We start from the raw sequence: 22,550 nt of genomic DNA, 5'->3' as shown, positions 1-22,550 counted from the left end.
CATCAATCTGTGAATAGTTACTATTGTGAATAGTTACTAGTTGAACTTCTGGAATTTTTCTGAATATCTACACTATGAACATTAAAAAATGCTAATAGTGGGTTACTGCACTGAATCAAAACATCCATTTCTGGAAGACACAGCTGAAAAAAATTCCAATCATTACTTCCAACTTCTCTGAGCTTTTCTTGGTCATTCTGTCAGCCAAATCCTTAGTACAACCTATCACCTCTTAACATGCAGACATGAGACAGAAAAAACACCTGCCATCAAAACACAAAATTGTTCTAGAATTAGTTCTTGATGTATCACATTGACTGCTTTCAACTGAAAATATGGAAGCAACCAAATTTTTCTAGCACTTAAATTACAGTGAATCATTTCTGGTCTTGACACACTGAATTAGTAAATAGTTGTATAAATTTTGAAGTATTCTCAGCATCCCAGAGGCCTGATGTCACAACACATGAATGAACCAGCTTTCTTCTGAAATCTCTTTTCACCAGCCTAGTTTCTGGTGATCACAAGGATTGTTATCAATACCTCTGCGTATCACTCTTTGCACCATCCTCCTTCACCCAAAAACCCATAATGCCCAGAATAAGTTATGTTAACATATTTATGGAGATGTTAACTCTAATACAAAGTTTAGAGTGTGCTTTCTGGTACTGCAGCCTTCTGCATTGCCACTAACCCCTCAGACTGTACAGGATCACACTACTTCATCCCCTTGGTCCAGGAACCATACAGGCAATTAAGGAAAGTTCTATTCAATATTAGGAAGCGGTGACTTCACAAGGATTTCTACAAAATCGCTTACCCTGTGCAGAAGCCTCAAATAAAAACAAGGTCTCTTTAATGCCACAGGAAAAAAAAGTAAATAAAAGCTGTATGAAGTGGTAGAAAACTAGTTCTGACTATTTGTTTCCTTTGTATAATCAATGACTGTTCAACTACCTAGCACTGGATAAGTAATTATACTTATACAAGGTGACACTTGTATACAGGTTTCTTATTTCCCATAATTTATTTATTTCTGAAGGCTTGGTCCTACATATCAGGCCATTCTTCTCTAGGCTTTCCCACATCTGCATATGTTTTTAGAAGTGTTACATGAATTTTAAACTTTAACTTCTCTAACCTTTCTCGCACCCAAAAAAACTGATAGAAGTCCTTAAGAATTTTCTCTCTGAAGTATACTGCCTTTTACCAAAACTCAAAACAATATTCGTTCCTTAGACAATACATGCCTAGGTACAAAAATGCTAAAGCATGCAACAGACTGTTTACAGCTTGTTAAATAAAATCTAGGTTTTAGCACATGATCTTCTGCTTTTAATACTATTGTATCTGATCTTACTTCCCTTTCAGTCATGTAGGAAGGCTAGTGAGAAAATATAGCTAATGTGCTTCTAACATGCAGGGAACACTAGATCTGTTTCAATCTCCTCCAGGGCCAACCATGCAATTAGATCTCAAGTGCTTCAGCCAGATTAGGATAAAACTGGAAATGCTGGTTTAGGCTCATTCATATAAAAACGGAAGGCGAGAAAGAAACAATCAAAAAACAGACCCCAATAGCTACTTGCATGCTCACAAAAGAGACAGAAAGCTTGCACTGCCAGGCAACTTAATCTTTTTTAATTTCTACATTTGGTTTTGCCCTGAATTGATAACCAAATGAAAGCAGTGGTTAGGATTGTATTCAAATACTACTGTAAGAAAGAGTTATTGCAGAGGATTTTCCTACAATATATAATTCACAACTCTACTTCACCTAGAGTTGCAATCATTGTAGTATTATTTAAGCTGGCTACACCCGAGATTCGAAAGATGAAGCAAATGGGGTGTTGCCACCAATAAATTTAAGAGCACACTGTGGCTTTAGTATTTGAAGCTTGTTTTTCCATTAGTTCTATTAACCTCCCCCTCATCCTCAAAATGGGAGTCAAAGGTGTTGGCTTTCATTTCTGACTTCTTAAGCAGGAGCTGCCTCTCTCTCCTTCCCTCTGCCAAGATTAAACTAGAATTCCTGACTTCACCCAAACAAATAAAATAAAGGCTGTGCAATAACAGCTCTATATTAGCTATAATATAGCTCTAATATAATTATAAGGTGCACAAAAGCCAGACCCTGACTTTCCTGTCACTACCTAGTAGACTAGAAAAAACACCTTTTGGACTGTGGATCTGTCCACTGACAAGTCAAAGGAGAAATACCTGGTCTGGAAGCAAGCTAGTGACAGTCTTTTTCATAATGTGAAACAACTCCCTCTTCCAGTAAGTTTTTACTCTTTACAAGAAAAATTCTGGATATCATTTACACTTCAGGTGACTTAGGAAAAGAATTCCCATCCTTATCGTAAAGGCAGCACACATTTTAATAATTAACAAGAACAGACAAGCATTAAGCATATCCAGAACTGTTAGCCAAATATAACTAAACATTCAGAACTAAACAAGAGTTCAAGGGTTTTACATAACACCATCAGCTATTGCTAACACCAAAAAAATAAAAAAAAACAAACAACCCACAACACAGTAAGAATCTCTACTGAAGAACAGGCATTTATACAGAAGAACCAATTTTGAATATTCAAGTGCTATATCGACCCTAACTTAGCACTTGATCTGGTTGTCAGCTGTTGAGGGAGCAGAGGAGTTGCAGAAATTCATTTTCTAACTCACCTTTCCATAACCTGCACTCTTGCAGGCCCTTATTCAATTCCACTGCTTTATCACCTATCACATCTTTAAAAGACAACTTTCCTCCCTAAAGTGTACATCTGGATTGGTATGTGGAAAGCAGTTAATTACCATGCAAGCATCCATGTCTGATACTGCTTTCTCTAGTAAAAACAAACATAACAGCTGCTTCTTTTTATGGTTTGACATTGCCTGTTTCCTAAATACCCCACTTTTTTTTCAGTTTCAGAGGGGAGTTCAGCTTTTCACAGAGCTTTGAAAATGTACCACCTCAGCTCCTACAACTGTCCACACATTTTTCCTTCTGCAGACTTTTTTAGCGTCTTGAATGTATTTTAAAATCATGAATCCATACATGTATCTCTGCAATAAATTAGTATACACATTGCTGTCCCATTTTGTTCAGGAACTATCAGATTAAACATACTGAAAACAGAAAGTGTGGAGTAAACTGCACACTTCTCCAAAAGCTGTAAATACTTTGTGTAGAAAAATTTATTTCTGACTGCCAAACTGGGCAAAACCAAATTAGTTTAGAACCACTACATACAACAGATGAGCACTAACTGTATGTTCACATACATGTATTTTTTTCGATAAATGGTTTGTTATTAATGTTAACAAGCTAGTGATATCAGCATGTACAAAGAGCACGTACAGCATATACATTCCCTAACAATGGCACTAGCTTACACGATCCTTTTTCCAAATGCTAAACATTTGTGTCTTTTGCCAATCAACAATACAGAGCTTTATATGAATTGCAGAAAGATGTAAACTATTTGGAACAGATAGTGTCATTTAAGAAAACAGAAAAGGATACACTGCAAAAGCCAAGACAAGCAGACACCACACTACGCTTATATTCATTTCTTGTGAGGGCTTCACAATACTGTAATAGGCTTCCGTCACCACATACACAACTGTAGCTGCAACAGTGAAATCCACCAACCACTGATATTCTGGAAAATAATGCAATGCTGAAAAATACAAGATTGCAAATGTTAAAGGTGTGATATTTTAAGGCAGTTACTGGTTTATATAGAATGGAGTGACAATTTTAAAATGTTTTCAATTAACTGAGGTCTAGGTAGGCCCAGATCATCCAAGTAAAGAGCAACAACAGCGAAAAAGCCACATTTTTTCCACTCAGCAACCTGAACCTCACTCTTCACTTCTGTTACTCGATACTTGATGACTACTCAAATTTATAAGGCTACAAGATTTTACTGTTTTGTCATCTCAGCTTTTATACATTAACATCCTAAATACAAAATGCATACATAATTTAGATCTCAACATCATGACAGAAAATGGTTCTCCAGTTGAGCCTAGCTGCAATTCTAGGTAAGAGTTTTTTTGACTCTCTGTTAAAGATTAAAAGCTCATCGGCAATCATTTAAAATACTACATATAATCACTTCCTCTTTTTCTTTACAAAAACCAGTAAGATACTGATGGTTTGTTCTTCCAGGTTTTGTTAGTATCTCCTGTACAGCAATAAATCATTGTGTAAATTCCACTCTAAAAATTCTGGGGATCATACTGTGTTGCATGCAGGCTGGGTGATTTACAAAGAGAGAACATGCATATAAAAACGTAGATAGGAAGAAAATATGTATCACACATGAATACATATCCATATATGAGTTTTCTGTAACAGAATGACTGGTTATGATTAAGGAATCAAAAATGACCATGTAAAAAACCTGCAACTTCCAAAACACTTAATGCTGCTTATTTCAGTTTCTAGGCATTTTACCTCTATGTTTCAGATGTGTGTTTGGAAAGGTCTAGGTTTCAATGCTACAGCGCATTTCCTATTTCAGATGAGCAGAAAGTATGTTTCGACACCTGCCAATTGTCATGTTCTTGTACAAAGCTATGATCTCTATTTCAAATAGACTATGATGTGATCCTTTCAGTGTTGTCTCATATTGCTACGGATACAACAATAGATGTGCTTTATGCTGGATTTCACCTACTCATCCTTTTCCATAACACTGCTATTAAGATGTCACCCACAGAACAAGCAAGGAGAAAATGCTGGTTTTGGCTGGGGCAGAGTTGATTTTCTTCCCAGTAGCTGGTATGGGACTATGTTTTGGATTTGCACTGGAAACAGCATTGATAACACAGGGATGTGTTAGTTATTGCTGAGCAGTTCTTGCACAGGGCCAAGGGCTCTTCTGCTTCTCCCCCCACCCCACCAGCGAGCAGGCTGGGGGGGCACAAGGAGTCAGGAGGGGACGCAGCCGGGACAGCTGACCCCGACTGACCCAAGGGATATCCCATGCCATAGGACGTCATGCTCAGCATAGAAAGCTGGGCAAGAAGAAGAAGGAAGGGGGGACGTTCGGAGTGATGGAGTTTGTCTTCCCAAGTCACGGTTAGGCGTGATGGAGCCCTGCTGTCCTGGAGATGGCTGAACTCCTGCCTGCCCATGGGAAGTGGGAAATGGATTCCTTGTTTTGCTTTGCTAGGGCATGTGGCTTTTGCTTTACCTATTAAACTGTCTTATCTGAACCCAGGAGTTTTCTCACTTTTACCCTTCCAATTGTCTCCCCCCTCCCGCCAGGGAGGAGTGAGCAAGCAGCTGTGTGGGGATTAGTTGCCAGCTGGGGTTATACCGCCCTAGTCTTGCCTTCTCATTTAACATTATTATCAGTTGTTCTTCTATTTATTCATTGTCTATAAAAAAAAAGATATTCCAACATTCACTGCAAACAGGCATTTGATAGGAAGAATCAGGATATATTTGAAATAAAGTATTATCATCTTCATCCACTTGTTCTTACCGATAGTGTCCCTTTCAGTCACAGATTTTGTTTCCAGATGAAGATCGATGTCTTTCGGAATGGTTAAGGGTTTGTTTTCAATATGACCATTATATTTTCTGTAAAAGTAAATAAATAGATAATACACACATGGATATAACAAAATAAATTTTTTCAATATATAACAGCATTCCAAATTTAAGAAAAGTGCAGACCACTTTTTTGCCAAATGCAAACACTTTTATCTATCTACCTAAAAGCATTAGCTCCAGTTCAAATTTTGAGTAACAACCAGGTATGTCAATGATTCCCAGCTTTATCTTGCAAGGCTCTGACATACTACTGTGGTATGGGTTTAAATAGCTTCTATATGCTGCATCCTGAGCATGTATTACGGCAAGATCCAGTGGCCAGTATTTACTTCAGCCCGCTGATTTTCTCTGTTCAGGGAGCTACAGGGTGTTCTAGTAAGTTCTCACAGTCTCAAAAGGTCAATGATACAAGCACAGCTACAGAACAGAATATATCCACCCCACCATACAGATACCCTGAAGAAAATCAAACTAAACTCAGACTTTTTAATTGAAGTCTATACCAGGAAGCTGAAAGACAGGAGTATTAAAGTTTTTGGATTGAAAGTAAGTAAAGAACAACAGACAGACTTGGCAGCATTAATTTATTGAACGTTCACTGGAAATAACAAGCAGTAATCTATCTTGGAAGATAGCTGATAAGAAACAAAAGATAAAAAACATATTTCCCAAAAAAGCATTAGGCTTTTTTGTCACAACATGGTGCTCAGCAAGTACATCATGTGAGCTAGACTAACCTAGATCCTTGAAAAATCCATCCTGCTAGCCATCAATCAAAGACAATTTTAAGACAGTTTTCTAATCTAAAAGGGTATGTGTAGAAATACTATAGACTTGTTTCAATTCATACCCTGCTTATGAAAATAAGCAAAAAAAAAACATTACCGCAGTATTACTAGCAATCCCAGTGATCCAGTAAATCCATCGTGCTCTCTTTGGGGAGACAGACAAGGCTAAATACATCACGATACATACAGTACCAGGGATCAAAGCTATGTTCCAGGTCCATAAGAGTAACACACAGATTCATTTGTTCCTATCATAGAGGTGGCTACTTGCTTACACAAAAGGAAAGAATAAGGCAACCGGTGGCTGATCCTCACACTGCTAAACCCTTCCTGGCTTCCAGTATTAAGCAACTTGAGGATAATCTGAGCCAGGGATTGCATCATCTTCTGAAACCATAACTTTTCAAAACTTACATGAATTTGCCTAATCCCTTTCTGAACCAGTGTCCTAGTTTCAGGTGGGACAGAGTTAACTGTCTTCCTAGTAGCTGGTACAGTGCTGTTTCTGAGTTCAGTATGAGAAGAATGTTGACAACACTGATGTTTTCAGTTGTTGCTAAGTAACATTTAGTCTAAAAATCAAGGATTATTCAGCTTCTCATGCCCAGCCAGCGAGAGCGGTGGAGGAGCACAAGAAGTTGGAATGGGACACAGCCAGGGCAGCCAACCCAAACTGGCCAAAAGGGTATTCCATACTGTGTGAAGTTACATCTAGTATATAACCTGGGGGGAGGAGGGGGTGGGGGAAATCACTGCTCAGGGACTAACAGGGCATCAATCGGTGGGTGGTGAGCAATTGCACTGTGCATCATTTGTATATTCCAATCCTTTTATTATTACTGCTGTCATTTTATTAATGTTATCATTATCATTATTAGTTTCTTCTTTTCTGTTCTATTAAAACATTCTTATCTCAACCCACGAGTTTTACTTCTTTTCCTGATTTTCTCCCCCATCCCACTGGGGGGGGAGGGGGGGGGTAAGTGAGCAGCTACCTGGTGCTTAGTTGCTGGCTGAGGTTAAACCACGACAACCAGTATGAAACTTGCTGAGCTGCGTAGTGTCTTGTGACACCAAGTTCCAAAATGTGTGTCCAAAACTGAGAAGTCCTTAAATCTACTCTACTAACATCATTCAGTGTCTCCTTCTACAACACAGTAGTAGAGCAAAAGGCTCATTTTTGTCTGGAGCTCTGAAACTACACCAACATCATGATATTCACTTTCCTGAAAATAAGCCACACTACTAGACTTTAAATTGAAGAAAACCAAATGCTCTTAAAAGAACCTGAACAAAGTCAAAGATATGTGAAATTGGGCTGAGAGATTGCCGTCACTAAGGTAAAACTTACCTCATCACTATTAAGAAAAAAAAAAATCATTAAAGCAGATCAGAAAATGTTTTTAGGTTAAAAAAAAAATTCAAACCCCAAACTTAAAAACCCTAAATGGCTAGAAGGAAACGGTAAACTCTACCACATTTTAGAACAGCACCTCTGAAATTAGAGAAGGAAAGGTGGATTTTCCATAGAAAGATAAGTTACTGAGACATAAGCATTAAAAAGAAATTCAGTCAATCAATTGTGAGCTTATTTGTAAGGAATGATGTCATCTCAGCTAATAAGTGAGATAAGAATACAAGCAGAAAGCATTAATAATTTTTTTTCCAGTTGATATTAATTCCTGGTATCATCCAAAGCACAAGAATTTTAATGGACAAACTAAAACTGAGGATAGGAATCTAAAGCATTACTCAGAAAATTCAGGGGCTCAGGTCTAAACAAGAAGTCCAAAACGCTGCCCAGCCACTTGAGTACAAGTTTCTGTGTGCTTCCCTGCCCCTAGCTGTACTCTGATGTTTTCCTACAACATGCACCCAGGAGTACCATCATCTTGAGTGAGATGAGCATTTTGATAACTGAAGCCATTTCAGCTCAACAAAATTTGGTGTTCCTACACTTTAATTATCCCAGGGGACAAATAATCCAAGAGACACAGTCAGAACATACGCGGGATCATTGACAGCTTTAATTCAAGTAATTCATAGTAGCTATGGACCTTTTCATTAGCCTAACAATTTAATGTAACACAAATTATTCTGAAATAGAAAATCTGCCCAATATTCAAGTGCTATTACAACCTACAGCATAATATACTGAAGTGTAATATGCATTGAATAAAATGGAGTAGAATTTCACACTACAGCTGTTTCTAAGGCTAATTTTCAAGCAAGTTCCTTGGACCTCCTTTTGTTATTTCTCTTTTAATTAGTTCATATTGGGAAAGTATTTAGGTAAGGAGCAGGTACTACATTTTGCAAGACCATGGGCTTGACAAAGCAAATTCTTTATCTTGGAAAGACATGGGGAAAATCACATAGATGCATCCTTATTTGTCCTACACCATCTGTTTCACATCTCCTTGGCTCAAGGGCGCACTGCATTCCATTTTGTGCAACCTAAAACAGTACATCCAAACCAATTCAACAGAAACAATTCCTACTTTAAACTACAGTTCTCCTCCAACACCAGCCACTTCTTTAGAGGACACAGAGGTATATTTATTGACTAAGAAGTAAGTGCATTATTCATTCTGTAGTTAAAACAGCAAAGCAAAGAAAGCATCATTTAAGCCTCCACACTACCGTCTTGGATTCTTTGAAGTTTCACAACCCTCTGTGATTAACAGTTACCCTCATACAAACAACTACCTACAACTATTACAACTGTATTCTCTTGGTTACATGTTAATATAGTAAGATAATTGTATCAACCTTACAATAACTAAATCACACCAACAAAATTTTGACTGCACAGACATGAAAACATAGCACTGCATTTGAAACATTAAATGTAGAAGTTAGTAACTGAAAAAGGACTTAATGCATATATAGGTGACTTGTGATACAGGATCCTACAAAATTTCACAGTAAGTTTTCCAGAGATTACACAATTAAACTCATATGTCAGCACACATTAACATGCCATGCTTCCACTCAGCTGAGAGCATGTAATTGCTCTGGTGAAAGCAAGAACACACGTTTTGGATGGCAGAAGACTGGCAAGGCTGAGGAAAGGCAATAAGAGCAATGTACAATTATTATTTGGCAGTGCAATTGCATTTTTCTGTTTAAGGCTCCTATGGGAGGACGTACAAGCTATAGTTATGTAATTAAAGTTACTTCACATATGAATAAATATCACTGGTTAAATGGACAGTTAAAAATTGTAAAGCTATTCACAATTACTTTGCCGCACCTTGTTATAGAAAACTGTTAGATAAAATAAGTTTCTGAATTTGAAAGCCTATTGCAACAAACATGTAAAATTAGTTATGTGATATTAAAGGAACAACTTAATTCTTTACTCCAAAGTGTGGCCAATGAGGTTGCTAACCATATAGCTTAAGAACTATGAAACAGAAAAGGAAAAAAAAAATCACATTACAATGAACAGATTATATATGCAGTTTGTGGATTAACAGAAGTGTTAAGAATTATAAAAGATTTAATGCTGGAATAAAAGAAAAAGGACTAAACGAAACCTCTTATGTCACAAAAGAAAAGGGAGGGGGGGGCGTGGGCAGAGGGGTTGGTTTGTTTGTTTTAAACATAGCCAATTCAGAAATCTTGCATCAACATAGGCAGCTTCACCACCTCAAGATGTCTTGGTTCTTGCTGCAGTTGTACTTCTAGTAAGGCTGTTCCAGAACTTCATGCCTGAATGTCAGAAATCTATTTCCAGCTTAAGCTGATAGACAGCTATCCCATCCCTCTCAGTCATCTTTTTGATAGGTTAAACAAGCCAAGCTTTTTTAGCCTTCTCTTACAAGATGGACCTTCTGTTTCTTGGATGATCTTAGCCCTCTGTTCACCTGTTCATGTACAAATTCATTTTTCTTGAACACAAGTGATCAGAACTGTACACAGTAATCCAGATAAAGTTCTACACTCTGGTGCCTTGTCCAAAAGGATTAATATTTCCCTATCTCTTCTATTAGAAATACCTCACCTAATACATCCTAGAAGCACATTTACCTTTTTCACAGCTGTGTAAGAGGGGTGGCTCACAGTAATCCTATGTTGAACTAATATACTCAAATCTTTCTTCTCTTGCTTCAAGATGAAGAGCTTCAATCCTATAGAAGATTTGCTTTCCTCAGTTTTCATCCAAATGAATACATTCACTAAAAAAAATTCCTTGCCACCGAATTCGCAATTTCACAGACCAATTTTGTGGACTGGAAATCATCCCGTTCTGCACAATTTGGGCATGTTCAACCCTGTTAAACTGAAAGAACACAGTTTGGTGCAGAGCTGTGGCAATTAATGCAAGCAGGGCAGTCATACGCAACTAGCAGTTTTTAACTCGCACAAAGACAAACGTTGGCCAGCAAAGTTGTTATATGGATCATGCTGAGAAAAAAGAGGGGGAAAAAAAAAAAGAAAAAAGCTTAAAACAAGTATTTACCTATCTTTTTTGCTCCTCCCTCTTTGTTTCCCTGCAAGAATCCGTAGTTCTTCTTCAGTGGGATGCTGATACCACCGTAAACTAAAGAAAAAGAAAATCTCAAGTAAAACAACGTCAATATTACCAATTTAGAGTGGTTTTCTAAAAAACCTATATAACAACACAGATCTATATGCATATTAAGACACTGATCATTTGCAACACCTCAGCAAAACACCCTTGTGTGCAAGTACCAACTCTGCCTGAACAGAACAACCACAGATAAACTTCAGTTCTCTTCAGCGTATGAGATGCTTATTGATAATAGAAAGCTTTGCCACTTTACCATTCACTTCTCAAGACACCAAATTTCCAAGTTATCATCAAATACAGCAAACAAGGTTGTACCGATATTGGAAAAAGTTCACTAGAATAATTATACCATTATAATTACCCATCAGAACCATATTCTAAATGATTTTATAAATATAATTATGCCTCACAAAAACCCAGCAATTTTCCAGAATCCAGAATAGCTATTATCAAATAACCATTACCAGCCTTTTTTCTGAGGCAGAGCACATCATATCATCAACATTCCTTTCCTAAACACCTCGTCAGTGATATCTTCAACTCCTACTTGAAAAAGTGCTGTTAAAAAAAAACCACTGATTTACGCATAGCTGAATGGCAAGTTTTTCCACTTTTACAAGTCAATTCACCATCCATTGCTCATTTACTTAAAAGGCAAGTAGTGGCAAGGAAATTGTGAAGAGGAAAAACAGAGATGGTTAAGTGTCTAACATTTTACCTTAATCTCTAAGCATGTCAAGAACTCTAGTAGCTGAACCCTAGTAGCCTTTTCCACATTCAGCAAGGGAGGGCTGCTGTCCAGATGCAGGAAGGATGTCACTCTGACCTCCATTCTGAAATGCTGAGGCACAGAGCCCAAGTATTAATGGGAACACACTTGGGAAATTTATCTGTATTTATATGGAAGTACTTTTCTGGAGCAGGAGGCCACTAATTGGTGACAGGAGTTAACATGGCATAATAGTTAGAGATGATAATGGAATCCACAACTGTCAGTACTTCTCACGTTGAGAAAACCTCATCAGGTAGGACCATTCAAATCTACACTGGCAAATTAGAGATTATGTTACATCCAATTTCAAAAAGGCAAGGCAAATCTGGAAAATAAACATAAAACCCAAACAATCTCAAACCACTCGATAACACTTAATTCCCATCTCTCTGTTCTGGAAAGGCCTCCTGTCCCAAGTGGAAGTCTGGTCCACCTATCTTTATATTTGCAGAATATGTCCCTTCATGTAAATATAAAAAATTTTGTCATTCTTCATGGAACATCATCTACACAACAAATACTGAGGGAGGTCCTCATGCTAAAAGCAGAAATGCTCCTAAATGCAAGCAGCCACAGCAAGCAATATTATACATCTTCTACCTTCCTTACGACAGCATAGACACTTCATGTGTGCACACGTGCCACAAGAGACATTGGATAAAGACTATGAGAAAGAATAGGTACAATTTTAAAGAGATGTACGTATCACTGAGCATATGCCTGCCTGGTAGATCTTAAACAGGAGACACAGCCCATCTGTCCTGATGCTGTCCTTGACACTACACTGAACTTGGCTGAGGACAGGGAAATGGGAATAAAGAAAAATGGTGTGACAAAAATACAACACATTTTACGAGGAGCTCCCAGTTTCAGCAGTTTAATTGCTGGTATAACGAAGCATTAAACAGGCAGTTGCAAAGAGCTCATGGACACCATCTTAACTTAAAAACTGGCATAATGGATAAGTACCAGTTCAAGCCAGCAATATTACAAGGAATACAGTCTGGTTAATAGGGGTTTCCATGAGCCTGTGTCAGTAGGTACTGCTGTGGTAGAGAATCAGCTAAAGCTGGAATTTCTTCAACAGAAAACAACTTCAGTACCAGTCAATAATACATCACAGAGATCCAAACCATCACTGCAATTTTCCCTTGAAGGAGTGTGAACACTGCCTGTTCAAAAACTGAAAATGCCAAATACTACAGACTTTGCATGAACAAGGAGTTGGGGGGGGGGAATAAGAATTTTGTTTGGGGGTTTTTTTTGAGGCATCAGTAGGAGTGAAAGTTATTTCATTAATTTATTTTTATCATGTGTGGTCCCAGCTGAAAAATTTGCTGTTTGCAAACTCTGCTGCAAAAGAGACTTTGTTACGATTGAGAATCACACAGAAACCAGAGCATCTACGTTTTCATCCAAGAAGATAAAACTACACTGAAGATAAGAACTTATTCCTATCTTTCACATGACCTAGAGAAAGTGGGGGAAAGCAGAGGAATAGTCTGCTCTGTCATTCATCATCTCCCAGATCTGAACTTGGCATGCTGAGAGTACCGCAAGTAGTTCTGTAATGATGAAAATCACCAGTGCTGGAAAGCTAATTTTTCAAAATCTTTCCTGCACAGATACAGAAATAGTATATAATACAGCAGAACAGACAACATTCTTGTTCTGTGTAACATCCTAACACAAATCAAACACTTAACCCACAATTTGCTCTTAATTACACTACAGAATTATGTTGCAAGTGATTCATAATTACAACTAATACGATACAAGAGTTTGGGGATTTTTTAGTTAATAAACCCTAGATACTTTGCATTTAAAATCTCAAAACCAAGAGATCTGAACATTTTCATAAAGGTAGAGCTAAAAAAAGTAGTTTGTATCTGTTTTAGCTTATATATGCTTAAAACTGACATGCCACAACTAATTACTCTGTAGCTTTGACATATCCAAGTTAGTTTGAGTAACAACAGCAGCACAGATATGCCCTAGTTAATTTGAATGAAGGTCATTAACGAATGTACAACAGAACATCCATTTTCCCCTGTCTTCTTGAAGTGGCCTGAAAATAGAACATACCTGAGCAACTTAAAAGCAACATTTTGGTAGTAGTTAAAAATGCAAAGGCCTATGCAGATACTTTGGCTGCCACTTCATTGACTTCAATAAGTAAGAATATTCAAATTCTGTTAAAGCTCTAAAAATAGCACTGATTGAAAAAGTTTGCATTTCTTTACAAATCTAAGTAAATAGCTTTTTAACAGTCAATGACAGTTGTTCATTCTGTAAACAAATAATTATCTTATGTCTATCTTTCAAATTTTGAAATGTCTGTTTCCTTTTAATGGACTTTGAATGTAGACATACAGGCATCTTGAAACCAACTGGCCACTTAAGAGTTTCTGGCTTGTCTGGTAATATGTTTATCCTCCCTCCCATTCGGCAAGGGCTATCTGTAGACATTTCAGACTATCTTGCTTAGAAAAGTCTCCCAACCCTTTGGAGGAAAGACACTTAAGCCAAATAACTTAAAAACCAGGTTTGGGAACCAAAGATTATTTGAAGCATATTGACAAAGGAAAGGATAAGCAGGTGGTAACTTTTCCTAGGAAAGCTGGACTGCTTAATAGTGTGTCTGTCCGTGTCTGTATACAGACAAAATTACATCACTTACCTGTGTACAAAACCCTCCACCACCCCAACCACACAAGTCTGTCAAAGAAAACACTGTTGCAAAAACACAGCACTAAGGAAAATGGGTTAAGGTAAAAGACAGTTTGTCAGCTAAACTAAGAAGAGAACTGGTTTTCTTTCTGCCATTAAGAGTCAGATTCTTGTTGCAGTGAAGCTTCTGACTTGTTTTTATTTCTGGAAGACAGAATTATTTCTGTCTCTTTACATAATTCTTGTATTCAGGAGGTTATTCACAATGACTGAAATTACAATGCACTAAAATAGTTACCAGATAAATAGAACACTGTAAAGCAACAATGAGATTTTCAAGGCTACTAACATGAAAGGCAATAATAAGGGTCCCATTGACTTCAGTGGGGGCAGAATTCCATAAGCACAAGTGCAGAAATCCTGCTTTATGTATTTATCAATCTGTAAGTGTGCAAAGATAAAAGGAGAAAGGGATTATGAAAAATATTTGAACAGCAAACCTCTCCCTACCATTGGCACAAGGCATGCCTTAGAAAAAAGATATAAAAAGTGAAAACTTCACAAGAATTAAGAACATGGGCATAATATTGAGCAATTCTTTTAAAAGAGCAATTACCTATTTAAATTTTGAAATAAAAATTTAAATAAATCTTTTAAATAGCACATAAAAAGTAGAAAATGTCATTTGAATAATTGCTGATGAAAATACTATGGTAGTAACACACCTTAAAATAAATGGTGTGCAATTTCATATTCCTTTACATAAAGTTCTTTTTAGAGCACAAAAAAAGGTGATTAACATTCTGCAGATGTGGTCAACAATGAACTTCACACAACTAAGAGTATGACTCCTGTTCATATTCACCTGACAATTACTGTTTTCCATAACACCTAACCAGTGATACCTAACATGCATCTAAACAACAATTAGAGTAACCTTTCATTAGCAACTATTTGGGTGATGAAATGGGGAAAATAAAAAAAGAAGAAAGTTGGTAATTCTGAGATGCAGAGGAAAAAAGTCAATGGAAAATTATATGAGACTGGTTAAGACTCCTATGGAGCACATTATTATTCAAGGATACTCCTTCAGAAATCAGGGAGTAGAGATTTGGTATTCTCAAAATTTTAACAATTACAAAAGACAGCACACTACCTTCTAATCATACAAAGTGTTTTTCTTCCCAAATGAAAAAACACAGTGCCTATGATTCTTTTAATATTTAAGATACTGATTCATATTCAAAACAGCTGCTGGGTTTCATTTTTATTATGGATACAGCCACACAGGGAATGCTCCCCTTGCAACTCATTATGTCTGTTTGATCTATTGTTATGAGGAAGTAGTGTACTGAAATTTATACTAATCCTGTCCTATGAAGTATTAAAAAAAATTGAATTTTTAATAAATACCTAAGCACTCTTTATATGCAAGGCTAATCAGCAGGTGGATTATCAAGAACACTGAGGCAGTGTAGAGAAAATAATCCATCCATTCTTCAGTGTCTTGTATTCAGTTTAGCTTTTTAATATTAAAGTATGTAGCTTGCGCCTTTAATAATATAAGAGCTGGACAACAGCTAACTTTATGACTGATACAATTAATAACAACAAACAAGTCTGTTCTTTTACAGCAACACTGTCTTTATACCTTGAGCCTGTAAGTCAGGTGTCACAATGCTATGGTAATGAATTTAAGAACAGCAGATTAATTATTTTTCAAGAAAACAACCTAAATTAGCATGTTTTGCTGTTATTACGCTAATGTATAATTGCATTACCATACTCACACACCATATAGCAACTGTTTCTTGTCTTACCTGCCACTACAGAGAAGCCAACGAGCAAGAGAATAGTGAGGTATGATCTTCTGTATGACACTAGCCATTACCATGGTAACCACCAACTGTACACCTATCACACCCTGTAGAGGAATAAGTTAATAACAAGTCAGTATGTGTTTTAGAAAAGTGCTAAGTATCTTTAAAAACAGATAAAAAAATTAAAAGTACCTTGTATGGTAGAGATAACATTTTTTGGTTCTTTTTAAACTAGAGGGGAAAAAAACCATACTGTGTCAGTTTTCAGGAAATCCCCTGGAACTTGCTATAATCAGTTACATACTTCATCAAAGGGAAAAAGCATTCCCAGGTCACGAGGCCAGTAATGTATGTCCCCTGTTTCACAGACTGTAAGGCCATATGTGGACGTGGCATTTCACAAGACATTATGCCTTAAAATTACATCACTGATTACAATCTTGGGTTTTGTGGTCTCTTCAGTTCTGACAGGATTTAACAGCTGACACCGCACAAACACCCTGGAATTAACAGTAATGCACAACATCTGCATCATGAAATTTCAGCCTTTGAGAGGGGAGGGCACACAGAAATCAGCATAGCTTCACTTCAACATCCAACCCTTGGTCAAGATTTGGCACTTCAGCAGAGCCAGCAGCAATCTCATTCCCAGTCACTCAGCAAACTTTATTTCTGACTATTGGTTGTTGCTGTTTTTTGGGGGTTTGTTTTTCTTTTTTAAATAAAGCAACTTTAAACTTCTAAAGCTAAATAACAATGAGTGAAATGTTGTATCGTATTACTTTTATCCTGCACATGAAATTCTATAAACTAATACTAACACGATGTTAAAAACCAGTATGAAGCATGTACACAGTATTTCTTCTATCTACAAGCAAGATTTTCATGCTTAAAACATCACAAGCAATAGTAAAAAGTATCAATCACAGATAGGCAAGGGAAATTTACAAAAACATACAAGTAAAAAGACACTAAGAATCAATGAAATAAGCTATTTCCACTCTTTTAAACTGTTTGCCAGAATGTTTTCTCATGGAAAGGAATACAGGCACTTTTTCAATGAGCACACAAGACACCACATTTAAGTGGTGGCATATAAAAGTTCATATTCACTTTCACTCTTAGATATCAAGTTTCCAATATTGCTAGTTACTAACAATATTTTGAAGAAATATTTCCTTCTATAGTTGTAGAAGTTGGGAATTACACTTCACTAGCTTTGCACTAATGCAGTGTGCTATAGAAGGTCAGGAGGCAAAAGTATTTCTACCTATGGAAGCAGTACGCAATTAAACATTGGCAAATAAAACACAGATTAGCTCACACACTTGTGAAGCATTTTTTCCACTATTCCCCAAAGCAAGGAGTAGGATTTGTCCCTTGAGAACATCCCACTAGCAGCACAGCATGCAGTACTGCCATTGTTCAAACACATCCTCTCCCACCTAGCACACCTGTTCTCTTGGAGGAAATTTAACCACACATTATTTTTCCCAGAAGTTTCTCTCAATATAAAGATAACCTGGAAAAGGAAAGAGCAATTCTTACAGAATGGTGGAACATCTGAGGTTGGAAGGGACCTCTGGAGATAAACTAGTCAAACCTCCCCCAATAAGAAGAGGGTCAACTAGAACAGGTTGCTCAGAGCCATGTGTTCAGTCAGGTTTTGAATGTCTCCAAGGATGGAGACTCCACAACCTCTCTGGGCAACCTCTACCAGTGTTTGACCATCCTTACCTTAAATAGTTTTTTTTCTTTCTTATGTTTAAATAGAATATTCTGTGTTGTGCGCATTGCCTCTTGTTCCTTCACTGGGCACCACTAAGAGTCTTGTTTCACCTTCTTTATTCCTCCCCATCAGGTATTCATACACATGGATAAGATGCCTACTGAACCTCCTCTAGGCTCAATAGTCCCAGCTCTCTCAACCTCTCCTTGTATGACAGATGGTCCAGTCTCTTCACCATTTTTGTGGCCATGCACTGGACCCTCTCCAGTAAGCCCATGTCTGTCTTGTACTGGGCAACCCAAAACCAGACACAGCACTCCAGTGTCTCACCAGTACTGAGCAGAGGTGAGCACCTTTGCCAGCCTGCTGGTGATTCTCAGCATACTGCAGCCCACGGTGCTGTTGGCCGCCTTTGCCACAAAGGCGCTCTGCTGGCTTATGGTCAACTTTGTGATCTCCAGGATCCCCAGGTCCTTTTCTGCCAAACTGTTTTCCAGGTGGACAGCCCCCAGCATGTACTGGTGCCTGGACTTATTCCTCCTCAGGAATATTGGCACTTCCCTTTGCTGTGCTGCCTGACATTCCCATTGACCCTTTTCTCCAGCCTCTGAAAGCAACACAACTACTTGACGTAGCAGCCACTCCCAAGTTTTGTATCATCTGCAAACTTGCCGAGGGTGTACTCTCTTCCACCTTCCAGGTCATTAACGAAGGTGCTAAACAACACTGGCACCAGTACAAACTCCTGGGGCACATCACTAGTGACTGGCCTCCAGCTGGACTTTGTGCCACTAATCACAATACTTCGAGCCCAGCACCTCAGTTTTTAGTCTACCTCACTGCTGACTCACCTAGTCCATACTTCCAAAACTCATCAGTCTATCTATGAGGATGTTACAGCAGACACTGCTGAAAGCCTTGTTAAAGCAAAGATAAACAATATCCACTTTGCCACTTGTCCACCAAGCTAGTCATTTCATTGTAGAATGCTATCAAGTTGGTCAAGCATGACTCACCCTTCATAAATCCAACCTGACCACTCCCCAAACCATCTTATCTTTAATACATTTGAATTTAATTTCCAGGGTTATTTGCTTTATTACCTCCTTTAAGGGTATTAAAGGGTATTTAAGGGAATTAAGGGGAGGCTGACCAGCCTGCAGATCCCATAGTCTCACTTGAAGGCAGAAGTTACACCTGACTTCTGAAGTCCTCAGCAACTTCCCTTGATTGCCATGACCTTTCAAAGACAGAGTGAGGGTGGCCAAAGAGAGTGACCTCACAACATCGGCCACTCCCTCAGCACTGGTGGGTGCATCCCATCAGAACCTACGGACTTGTGTATCTACAATTTGTTTAAGTGTTCCCTAACATGAGAGTCTTCCATGAAAACTAAGCCTTCATTGCTCCAGACTCTCCTACTGGTTCTCAGGAGCCTGGGATTTCTGAAAACAAACTCTAACAGTGAAGACAAAGGCAAAGGCAGCATTAGTATCTTGGTCTTCCCCATGTCCTTTGCTATCAGGTCTCCTGCTCCAGTCAGCAGCAGGCCCATGTTTTCTGTCACAATACATTTGCTGTTGACATACTTGAATGACAACAAGGAGACCTTTTACATGTTCTGCATCACACTCAGTTCCAGGTGGACTTTGGCTTTCCTAACCCCACCCCTACATGCTTAGTTTCTCCATATTCCTCCTGGGTGACCTGACCCTGCTTCCACCTCTTGCATACTTCCTTTCTACGTTTTGAGCTTTGTCATGAGCTCTGTGTTCATCCATGTACATCAGGACGGACTGTTCTCGAGCTTGGCGGAGGTGATCCTTGAAAGTCAACCAGCTTTCCCAGACACCTCTTCTCTCCAGGACCATGTGCCACAGGATTCTTCCAAGCTGAGGCGTGATCAGGCCAAAGTCTGCTCTTCTGAGGTGTAGGACTGTGAACATGCTATTTGCCTCATTTCCTTCTCTCAGGCTCCTGGACTCTACCATCTGACGGTCACTGTGGCAAAGGCTGCGTGACCTTCACAACACCGATCAGTTCTTCCTTGTTTGCAAGTCTGAGGTCCAGCAGAGCACCTCTCCTCATCAGGTCCTCAACCACCTGTGTTAGGAAACTGCCACTAAAGCACATAAAAAAATCTCCTGGATTGCTTGTGCCCTGCTCTGTTGCCTTTTCAGAAGATACTGGGGTAGTTAAGTATCGTATAGGACCAGTGCCTGGAAACCTGAGGATTCTTCCCTTTGTCTGAAGAAGGCCTTCTGTTTCACTTCTTCGTGATTAAGACTATCTATGGCAGACACCTACAACATCACACGAGTTGCTCTGCCCTCTAGTCTTAACCCATAAGCTCTCAGATGGTTCATTATTCATCCCATGACAGACTTCCATGCATCCCTGCTGCTCTCTCACTTAAGAGCAAGTCCCCCATCCTCATTATCCCAGCCAGCCAGTCCTCCTAAAGGGCCTGCATCCACCCATGGCAGCACTCCAATTGTATGAGCTATCCCATCACGTCTTTGTTATCCCAATGAAATCATAGCTCTGCAGCTTCATACAGCCCCCTGCTTTCCATTTTTTCCCCATGCTGCATGCATTAGTGTACAGGCAGGTCAGAGGAGCACCAAAGTGTGCCAATTTCCTAGAAAAGGTACAAAACCTTCCCCCCCATAATGCTGGCCTTATTATCTGTGTACAGGTATTTCCTTGTTCATGTTTATATGCTCATGTGGTCCTCTTTTGCCCTGTTTAGTTGTTTTCAAGGACTCCTTTCCACACCACCCTGCATCCTTTGCTTACCAACCCAACTCTCAATCTGTGAGACATCACCTCGTTACTCTCTCAGTCCTAGTCTAGAGCTTCCCATACCAGTTTGGCCAGCCTGTTGGCAAAGATGCTTTTGCCCCACTTGGTCAGGCAGATGCTGTCCATTCCTGGCAGTCCTCGAACCTCAGAGAGGGTCCTACGGTTACATGAGCCAAGTCCCTGCTGTCAACACCTACTATGCAACCAGCTGTTAACCTACAGCATCCACCACCCTTCGTCAACTTTCCCCCTCCTTACCAGCAATACCTTCCTTGGTCTTAAACATTGTACTAAGGAAAGTTCTTCTCTTTTCTCCCTTCAAGACTTTTCTTTCATTTAAATAAATCAGAAATTGTGTCAATACTGCTTTTATGAAAAATTATAGGAGATGAAATGTTATATGTGATGTCCAGTATCATCCTTAACATAACATGATTGAGGGAGATTAAGATAGCATAAATTACCTTTCAGCATTTGTAAACACTTTCAATATGTTACTACGCATCTCATAACAAAGTGTCAAATATCAGTTAGAAGTACTCATTACTTTTTTACCATTTGAAATAACACCTTTGGGGTTTTTTTTCAGATATTAGGTTTCTTTACTACTCAAGCCTCTCTTTGCCTCCTCCCTCCTTGAAATTTCTACTGCTCCTTGACACTGGTGCCATCAATCCTTTGAGGTACCTCAAAAAGTAAGACCTCACTTTTGCTTATGCTCCATGTCACCAAGACCAGGGATCAAGATCGGGATTGAAAGCTGTATGCATCATTTTAAACACTCTACCTTTATTAGGGTTTCTTCGCATCTTGGAGTCCTGTGCATAAGATTACTCAAACCAATTCCCTAGCTAAGAGGAACTGTACTTAAAATGAAATGACATTTATTAAAACAAGCTGCCTGCATAATAGATTTGATAAATTTAAATTAGTAAATTGCTCAGGAAGTATATACGCTTTAATCTGTTTACAAAACAAACCATGCATTTTAAAATAAAATGTTTATTCTGACCACCTCACGATAAGCCTAACTGCTTTGACCCAATGTGAGAGAGAAACAACTGTCCCTCCATCTAGTCTGCCTACTAAACCATGATCCTCAAAATTCACTATCTCAGCATAAAGTTACATTAATATTTCTCTAGAATAATGTTTTTATTAGGAGGACTGCCTAACCAGGTGCCAGTGTATCTCTTCAATTACTCCTAGGGCTTCCTATTTGTAAGGGAAAGAAAATGCCTTTTCAACTCAAGGTAACAGGAGGGAAAATGACGCAAATCAAGGCAGTTATTTTTTATACAGGGTAGCAGATCCACCAGCTGAGCTAAAATACTTAAAATTCAACTGGCTATTTAGAAGTGCACGTGCAGAAACCCAGTTCCTTACTCAAGTGAAGGCTGCAAGTTGTAACTGAACCTTTTAGGATCATTTTGCCTTAAAGCCACTGAAAGTCTCTCTACATCCTCCCTGCCCCCCTTCAGCAGAAATTCACCTCACTCCCATAAATGTTACTGTTGCATTTCTTAAAAATAAATACCTACAAAAATATTTCAGCTTACAACTCAAAACAACCTAGCAAATTTTAAGGCATTAAAAAAAAATTAAAAAAAACAATGATAACTGTAATCTTATAAATCTGACTTTGTGGTGGAAATACCCTTCTAGTATTTTTCTATACTTCAAAAAATGGATATATCAACTCACTTGATCGGGGCATTTTTCTCTTGATTCCTGAAGGTTAGTAATCAACCACGAGCCATAGGTTAACAGAGTAAAGCTGTCATATGAAATTAAAAAATTCCACTGCATTAATCTTGCAATCAGCCAAGAACACACGGCACTGGAATACAG

The 22,550-nt window shown here is 38.4% G+C and overlaps 1 protein-coding gene across 4 annotated transcripts in view; it reads right to left on the bottom strand.

Moving 5' to 3' along the window:
• The window catches only part of TMEM161B (transmembrane protein 161B), a 30,166-nt gene extending 13,902 nt beyond the window's left edge, over positions 1-16,264 (bottom strand). For all 4 annotated transcript variants that reach the window (XM_010578042.1, XM_010578043.1, XM_010578044.1 and 1 more), the window contains exons 1-4: positions 16,166-16,264; positions 10,832-10,912; positions 5,505-5,602; positions 3,530-3,686 (exon numbers count right to left, since the gene is read on the bottom strand). In XM_010578042.1, coding sequence (XP_010576344.1) covers positions 3,530-3,686; positions 5,505-5,602; positions 10,832-10,912; positions 16,166-16,239 — 410 coding nt within the window. In that variant the 5' untranslated portion in view covers positions 16,240-16,264. The remainder of the gene's footprint in view (positions 1-3,529; positions 3,687-5,504; positions 5,603-10,831; positions 10,913-16,165) is intronic.
• Between the last annotated feature and the right edge of the window lie 6,286 nt (positions 16,265-22,550).

Source organism: Haliaeetus leucocephalus, unplaced genomic scaffold (assembly GCF_000737465.1).
Source record: "Haliaeetus leucocephalus isolate CR32 unplaced genomic scaffold, Haliaeetus_leucocephalus-4.0 Scaffold598, whole genome shotgun sequence".
Taxonomy (NCBI): Eukaryota; Metazoa; Chordata; class Aves; order Accipitriformes; family Accipitridae; genus Haliaeetus; species Haliaeetus leucocephalus.
This window is presented reverse-complemented; position numbering and strand designations above follow the sequence as displayed.